General features: G+C 33.4%; 1 protein-coding gene across 1 annotated transcript; it reads right to left on the reverse strand.

The window, feature by feature from the left end:
* Nucleotides 1-1,216: 1,216 nt before the first annotated feature.
* LOC131395363 (olfactory receptor 5T2-like) lies at nt 1,217-2,173 on the reverse strand. Its single transcript, XM_058527272.1, has one exon. The coding sequence runs from the start codon at nt 2,171-2,173 to the stop codon at nt 1,217-1,219; it is 957 nt and encodes a 318-aa protein (XP_058383255.1).
* Nucleotides 2,174-9,667: the final 7,494 nt, after the last annotated feature.

Here is a 9,667-nt window from a genome sequence, read left to right on the forward strand (position 1 = left end):
TTCTACATAAGAACTCTTGAATTGTTATTTAAATTTAATAATCCCAAATTAAGGAAATATCCTTAGGTTGGACTCTCATTCTAAGGAGAATGTCACGTTGGAATTAAACAATGATACCCCTTGAGGAACAGGATGATTTTCACAAAGTAATAGTTAAAAAGTAAAAAATAAAAATGAAAGAAGGAAGGCCAATGACTACAACTTAAAATTATCTTTGAAAGAGATATACCCTGCAATGAACATGAAGTCTAGTGGATGCAGGGCTAAAACATGCACATGGGAGAGACTCCTCCGGACCTTGCTTCTCTGCTGGGGCACTGAGGCGTGTGGGATCTGCAAGGGCATCAGAGAGGGGTAGGAATCAAAGGAAAAGAGAACTAGAAGTTGAGTCAGAGCCAAGCCTTCAGGAACCTCTAAAAATGGGGCAGGGCTTAGTGGTGGGAAGAGCTCAATCTGCCTGACAGGTATACCTTATTCTCTGAATTGTGGTTTGTTTTTGTTATTCTTGAGTTTAAGCATGATCTTCATAAGTGCTAATGCCTAGACTTTGTTTTCTATGAGAAATGAAAGATGGATTTAATACCCATGATCTGGATAAAATAACTAAATAAGGAGAAATGCACCTTCACAAATCAGCAGGGTAATGACACCAGGAATTTGAACACATTTTCTGTGGTCCTCGAACCACAATTGATGATTAGATTGGTGCCAATACATAGGTCTAAGGACGGAGGCAGAGTGCTTTGAACTGGAGTCAGAGAGCAATGACTCCGTGGAAAGTGGTCTGAGATTATGTGAACTGTGCTTTGCTATTGATTAGGGGGTATTTGATCAAGCTAGTCAGATATAATGTTATTTATAATTGCAATTATTGGAGCCTACATATTTGAGTCATATGTAGATAAGAGAAAACAATATACAATATTCTAAAGATTAAATACACGTATGCCTGTGATTGTGCATTTCTGTTATATCAGTATAGCTTCTACATGCATATAGATACGTGTGTGTGTGTATATATATATCAGTAGGAACGTATTAAGAAGCAAATGGAAGATACTGTTTTTTTCTGCATATAAATATAGTCTACATAAAGCGTTGATTATAATCTTTATCTTAAAGAATCCAGGAAAACAAAAATATATTAATAAACTAGACATTTTCATGATATCTTCTTGATATTGAGGCACAGAACATCACTCTCAATTTTTTAAATTTAATTTTTATTGCGAACATATACTTTAGTGATGAACCATTTTTTCCTAAACATTTTTTGCATTGCCTCTTTTACATCTTTGTTCCTCAAACTATAGATAATAGGATTCAGCATGGGAATCACAATGCTGTAAAATATTGATACTATCATGTCATGATCCAAAGCATAGCTAGAACTGGGTCTCACATACATGAAAAGAACTGTACCATGAAAAATTGACACTCCAGTTAGGTGAGAGCCACATGTAGAAAAGACTTTTCGTCTCCCTTCAGCAGAATGAATCTTCAGAATGGCCACCAGAATGAAACCATAAGAGATCAGGACAATCAGGATAGTGACCATCTCAATAGAGCCCACAAAGTAAAAGAGTAGAAGCTGGTTTGTGTGAGTGTCAGAACAAGAAATGGCGAGGAGAGGAGGGACGTCACAAAAGACGTGTCTGATTTCATTGGATGCACAAAAGGATAGGCTAAAAGTAGCCACTGTGTGTAAAGTAGCATGTAAGATTCCACCAACATAGGAAGCAATGATGAGTGGCACATAGACCCTGGCTGACATGTTAACCGAATACAGCAGAGGGTTGTAGATTGCTACATAGCGATCATATGCCATTGCAGCCAAGAGAAAGCATTCTGTGGTCCCAAAAGTAACAAAGAGAAACATCTGTGTTGCACATCCAAGATATGAAATGATTTTATTCTTTGACACAAAATCTACTAACATATTGGGGGTAATTACTGAAGAATAGCAGGCATCCACGGATGATAACACACTCAGAAAATAGTACATGGGGTTGTGGAGCTGGGAATCCCCAGCGACCAATACAACCAGTCCCAAATTTCCCATCAGAGTAAACAGGTAGATTGCTAGAAACAGGAAGAATAAGATGATCTGCAGCTCAAGATTGTCTGTGAAGCCCTTCAGCACAAATACAGTAACTTCAGTGACATTCTTCATGTTGACACCTCATGGGACAATGTTGAAAATATTCATAAATTATAATACGTTTACTACAAAGAGAAGAAACAATATCGTGACTGAATATTGTGACTCAAGGGAAGGTGAGCTATGTACTCATATTTACTTTTTGGCGAGGTATAATTTCCCAGTTGTGGATCAGGAAACAGTGACAAGACAGATGGTCAACTGTTCATGCCACTCCCTGCAGAATCAAATGGAAAATATGGGTATTCACACATTGGCTGAATTCATGTAATTTTTAAAACCATCAAGTCAACTGGTTAATTTGCCACTGTATTCTATTAGCTGTTTTCATATTAAAATCCCAAATGATTGGCTAAAAAATAATTTCCCTCTGTCATCCAAACTGGTGAGATAGATATCAGTGTACAGTGCATTGGAATAAAATACCAGCCTTCTAGACCTTTCAGAAATTGTGTAAAATGATTTGTGATAATCTACTCACCTGTAGAATGAGAACATAAATTTTATTTTATAATATTGGAGTAAATATTGGAAGACAATATGTGTTAATAAAATTGAATCTTTACAATTATGTTAAATACAGAATGTGCTTAATTAGGTTGGTTGTACAGAATAGCAATCTCCTGGATTGGAATATTTTTTGAGCTAATCTCTAAATATTTTCTAACTCTACTAGATCTTTTTGGGTATATCTGCAAGAACTAATCAAGATTTTTTTCAGGATGATGAGCCATGATTGAATTAGGCAATTATATGACAACTTATATTTCATTCAAATTTATTTCTCAAATACTAAGAATTACATTGTCCATTTTTGACAATTGATCATATTTATTGCTTTTGGATATCTAAATTCTATATGGTTTTCAATTCCAACAAAAACAATGGTAAAAAAGGGAAGAACTATTCTGAAAAAATATACCATTTTTTTCAAAATATTATACTTGTTTGGGTATTGTTTACTGTGGATCCAGTTAAATAACAACTAGATTATTATTTGAGTCACAATTAAAGTTGTTCATAAAAAACAGTAATTAAAATGTAGCAACAACAATAAGCAATGCTTACACCAAGAGATAAAAGTTAGTATTTAAGAGCAAAAACGTAGAAAAAAATGAAAGAAGAAAGAGCAAAAATCTTTTCCACATAATCTCATTGTTAAATACATTAGGAATCAAACCTATACTTGAATCCGAAGTTTCACTTATTAGCCCATAATATAGCACAGGGTGAAGGATAGATTTTATTCAGGTTACTTACGGTTATTATTATTTTAGTTTTTTATATACACACCCACAGGAAATTTGAATCAGTCTTGAGGGCACATAATCTGCTGCAAAAAATATTCTGTATATTATTTAAACTCATAATAGAAGTCAGTCTCCTGCTTCAATACTTTGACATGGATCCCATCAGTAAGAGAAAGAACCATTTGGATTAGAAATAGTGAGGGAAGCAGAAGAAATCACAGACCAACAATCTTCTGGGAAAGACAAAGTCAGGATTCCCTAGAAGAATTGTCGATATCAGGAGAAAATTTTTTCATAGAATTATTAGAAAGAATAAGGCAGAGAAAATAAGAAATACTCATATGAGACATCAGAGAAGGCAGATTTTAGGTTGAATACTAAATTCTAGATTTTATGTATTGAATATAAATTTACACCAAAACAAATTAGGGCACTTAAACCACTTACCCTAATTAACTGAATATTTCTGAAGGACTCTAAAACTGTAAGAGGCTTTTAAATATAAAATTTAATTTAAAATGTGTTAATAATTTGATTGGAAAACCCCCAAGTATGTTTTTTGTTCTTGTTTTAAAGAGTCATGGGAAGGGTGACATGAATATACACTGAACAGAGGTTAAGTGTTTATACATGTAAAAGAGTTTATGTACATGAGGTGAAAGGAGAATCAAAAGAAATAAAATACGAACTTTGATGAATATGCCAAAATCTTTTTTTCTTATTTTTGTTTTTGAGGAAGATTGGCACTGAGCTAACATCTGTTGCCAATCTTCCTACTTTTTCCCTTTTTTCTCCCCAAAGCCCCAGTAGATAATTGTATGTCATAGTTGTACATATTTCTAGTTGCTCTATGTGGGACACTACCTCAGCATGGCTTGATGAGTGGTGAGTAGGTCCATGTCCAGGATCTGAACCGGTGAACCCCAGGCCACCAAAGCAGAGCACATGAACTTAATCGCTACACCACCAGGCTGGCCCTGAAAAATCTATTTTTTTTAAATATGACCAGGAGTCACAAGAAAAAGATCAGCCCCAATATAATTTTTGGCATCAGTTCAATGATATGCCTTGTTCAAAATAAATAACATAAGATTTAGAATCTTATGTGTTCATCAGCTAAGTTTGTGATTAAAATCCATGTGTGATGTTAGACTTTCTCTCCAAAGTTTACTCCTCTTTAAATAGTAGTGTATTTGAATGAGCAAGCAGAAAAAATAATATACAGCCAGGTAGACTAATTAAATATATAAAACTATAAACATATAAAGCAATTTCCTTTAACAATTTTTAGTTACAATTTTAGGATGACCAGATAATTGAACTTTTGTGATCAGATGTACTTTTTTTTTTTTTTTTTTTGGTGAAAAATATTGGCCCTGAGCTAACATCTGCTGCCAATCTTCCTCTTTTAGCTTGAGGAAGAATCTCCTTGAGCTAACATCTGTGCCAACCTTCCTCTATTTTTTGTGTGTGGGACGTCACCACAGCATGGCTTGATGAGCAGTGTGTAGGTCCATGCCCAGGTTCCAAACCCGAGAACCCCGGGTTGCCAAAGCAGAGTATGCAAACTTAACCACTACACCACGAGGCCTGCCCGCTATGTACTCATTTTATAATGTTAGCAAATATTGGGTCACATAATTAATATTGTAACTAATCATTGAAAAATATATGTGACCAGAGCCTTGAGCCAGATATTTAATTCTTTAGCTACATGCAATATATTTGTTTTGTGATTATTAATGCACACCCAAACCAAAGAATTAAATAAAGATTAAATTCAATGAATCACATTCTGATTACAATTTTTTCCTCTACTCACTCTGTGTCTCTGGACTATTCTTTAGAGAATAAAGAAGTTTTGTGAATTGTATGATCTGTTGATACCAAAAATACACACAGATCACCACTATTCCATTTGCTACATTACAGTCAACTTAAGTTTACTTGGGTAAATAAGATAGTGAGAGACTACAATGTTAAGTACTTCTGCTAAATTTCTCTTGAAACAGGCATTTCTATTAGAAGCCAAATAAAACTTATACTGGGTATAACTAAGTCAATATTAGAATATATTGAAAGGACTCAGAGATATAAAGAGAAAATGATTGTTATTCTTGAAGTATTTAATAGTATGGAACTAACTTTTTAAATTAATATGAAGTCACTTCTAAAAAAACAATTTTAATAGAAGGAAGAAAATTCCAAATATCTTTGGCTCAATATTCAAACACTGTTTGCGAAGGAGGAGAAAAATAATAAAAGGAGTGTATTGAGCACTTGCAGTGAGAATAGACATTTATGCACACTAATTTATTTCACCTTTATAGCAACTCTCACAGCTAATAAGTACCAGAGCCAAGATCCAATCCCAAGTCTCCCTCAGAGAGCATGTACTTTCACCAATTTACTCTGCCTCTTATAATACCATGAATTCATTCTGTAACTGACGTCCCAACTTGTCACCCCAGTAAAATAAAACATGATTCTTGATATATATAGATATTTTTTAACATTGAGACTAGAGAAACATTATGAAACAGTAGTAATATAAAGTGGCTTCTACATCACAAAACGAGCAAAAGAAAAGGATAATTATAGCAATTATCATTACAGCAAAATATAAGCCTCCAGATAGTTGAATAGTCAAATGTTTCTTGCCCTCCACTGATAAATTTTTCTTATTTTTCTTCCTTTAATCTGATCTGTCTTCTTCCATCAGGAAAACGAAAGCATACACTCAATTTGGAGCACTCTCACTTAACTCTACAAACATAAAGTCTATAGTTTCTGTTTTCTCTGTTATATTTATTCACCTGCAGTAAGCATCAACTAAAGGGTTTAGTACTGGGCATGTCAGAACATATTTGACATTGACATTTTAGGTTCTATCTCCTAAAATATTTTGCCACTGATCTGAAATTTTCTCTTACCTGTGAAACGACAAAAGCAGGTTTAGATAAACTATGAATATGATTAATTTAAATTGTTTATATCTATTTACTCAACTGTTGATGAAACCCACAGGAGATGCCCCAAGGGGAATATGCCCCAATTGTCTTCTGGTTCAAAATAGCAACATGATAATTTACTCAATAATAAAAAAGAAAATGGTTATAGAATAATTCACTACATGTTGATACTTATTGAAAAAATAGAGCCTTTTTATTTATTCAATCTATTCGTATTTTATGTGCTCTGATTTATAATGATGGTTCAGATTTGCATTTTCCTAATGATTCGTGATATTAAGTGTTTTTTCATATTGGCACTTTGGCCATTTGTTTGTCTTCTTTGGAGAAATGTCTGTCCAAGTGGTTTGGATTTTCTTCCACTCCATAGGTTGCATTTTCACGTGATTGATTGTTTCTTTTGCTGTGCAGATTATTAGCTTGATGTGTTCTCACTTATCTAATTTTGCTTTTGTTGCCTGTGCTTATGGTGTCACTGCCAAAACATCATAAAGCTTTTCCCTTATGTCTTCTTCTAGGAGTTTCACAGTTTCAGGTGTTACATTTAAGTCTTTAGGTTGACTTTTGTACATGGTGTAAAATAAGAATCGAATTTCATTCTTTTGCATGTCAATATCCAGTTATCCAAACACAATTTGTTGAAGTGACTAACCCCTTCCCATTGTGCATTACTGATACCTTTGTTGAAGACTAATCGACCGTATATGTGTGGATTTATTTCTGGGCTATTTGTTTTGTTCCGTTGGTGTGTATGTCTGTTTTTATTCCAATACCATACTATTCAATACTATAGTTTTGTAATATATTTTGAAATTAGGAAGTGTGATGACTCCAGCTTTGTTCTTCTTGCTCAAGATTTGTTTGGACATTTGAGGTCTTTTGTGGTATCACATGAATTTTCTATTTCCGTAAAAAAATACCATTGGCTTTTTGATAAGAATTGCATTTGATCCTTTGGGTAGTATGGACATTTTAACAAATACAAATTAAAACCAGAATTGGATATAATCTCACACCTGCTAGGATGGCTATTATTTAAAAAAAAAAGATCACAAGTGTTGGTGAGTATGTGGAGGAGTTGGAACCCTCTTGCATTGTTGGTGTGAAGGAAAATGATGTATTAATTATTGAAAACAGTATAGAGATTCCTTAAAAAGTTTAAAATTTAATTACCACATAATCCAGCAATCCCACTTCTGGGTATATTTCCAAAAGAACTGAAATCTGGATCTCAAAGAGATATATGCACTCCCATGACTGTTGCAGCATTATTCACAATAATCAAGATATGGAAACAACCTAAATGTCCTTTGAAAGATGAATAGATAAAGAAAAATGTTATATATATATATATATATATATATGTATGTATATATTTATGTATATATAATACTTATATATAAATATTATTCGACCTTAAAAAGAGGAAAATCTTGCTACATGCTGCAACATGGATGAACCTGTAGAACATGGTGCTAAATGAAATGAGCCAATCACAGAAGGAACCTGAAAGGTGGTGAAATAGAACATAAACTCAAGGAATACAAATGGTTCACAGGAACGCTACAAAGGCACCACAGATTTAACAGGCTGAAAAAAACTATGTCTTTATTTTGAAGCCTGATACATCAAATATATTTTAAATTGAATGTCTTTTTTCAGCATAATAAAAGAAGGTATTTTGCAAATTTCACATCCTATGATCACTTCTGGGACAAGGTCACAAATACTATGGAGCTGATCATCTGGATTGGTCAAAGGAAAGGGTTCTGGGAGAGTCCGCTAGAAAGAATGACAGAAGAAAAGGCAAAGATATGTATGGCCCATTCTGGAAAGATGTGTATCATAGGGTCTAGAGGGAAGTTACAGAAAGATCAGCTAGAAGAGAGAATGATGGGAGGTATACCAGGGGCAAATACGAAAAGCATATTTAAAAATATATATGGACATTTACTCATAACTTTGAACAAATAAAATATATTATTACTGCCTATAGTGAGTAAAAAAAGTGTGGCATGTTTTTACTTCTAGAAAGAGACCAGCAAGAAAGCGTTAATAACGTAAAAAGAACAATTAGATAAGTAATTTTATTAATACTAAATAAATATTGTCTTGGAATTATCTATAGAAGAATACATATTCAATGCAAGGTAAAAAATAATACATACAATTAGGACCAGGCTAAATAAAAATAAGGCGCAAAGGTCATGATATTTCACACAATTATTAAAAAAAATGAGCATTGTTTTTAGAATACATGAATAAAAATCCTCGGTAGAAAAAGACAAAAAGGAAATATAATCAGTTTAATAGTTCTCTACGATAATGAGAAATATTCAGAACAACTAATGTGATTCAGACACCGTGCTTAGAAGGAAAAATATCTCATGAAGGCCTAGTAAGAGGGAATGAGTGGTGAGATAGACAACAGTCTCAATATGTCCCTAAAATAATGCATAGTGTATTTCAAAAGTTGTCATTGATAATAGTTTATAATGTTAAATATTACATAGTAAAATGAAGTTTGCAGGAGCCAGACCCCAGTAATACAGATCAGAGAAGAAAATTAAAAATCCAAAAACCAAACATGCACATAAGTACATGCTGATCTCTTCACATGAGTTACCTTCAGTCACTCCCAAGACTGAAGACTGGTTTTCTTTATAGGAGGTTTGTTTGTGATGTGTGATATATGAGAATGCCTAACCATGTGAGTCCAATTATTTAAAACCATATGTACAACGTATAATTCTGTGTATACTTATTACCATATACTAACCATTCAGGAAAAAATCACGTGTAAGGAATATATCTGTTAATTACCATGCCATTTCCAACACATAAGTAAGAAAAGATTTTGAAAGAATTCTAGAAATAGAATTTTCAACTAAACTCATTTTTGAATGCCAATACGCACACAACTGTTCAAACACCAAAGAAAGATACAAACATGAGTAATGTAGAATCCTTGCCCTTAATGAGGTCATCACTGTCCTTTCACAAGAAACAAAAAGCGAAGAAAATATTGACACATATTTTGTATGTAACACAATTGCTAGACATTGTAGAGAGAACAAATATGAACAAGTAAACTCTTCTCAAAGAGCTTACAATCTTGTTGGAGAAAGAGAAATATTATAAACTCCTCTGATGTCTGTTCAATGATTCATGCACAATAATGACAGAATTGAGGGTTATATCTTTTCCAGTGGTTATTTTGTAACAATGACTGGGAGAGTTCTCTAAACAGTATTTATGTTCAAGTTTCTTTTCAAGGAAAGATA

This window comes from Diceros bicornis, chromosome 31 (assembly GCF_020826845.1).
Source record: "Diceros bicornis minor isolate mBicDic1 chromosome 31, mDicBic1.mat.cur, whole genome shotgun sequence".
Classification (NCBI taxonomy): domain Eukaryota; kingdom Metazoa; phylum Chordata; class Mammalia; order Perissodactyla; family Rhinocerotidae; genus Diceros; species Diceros bicornis.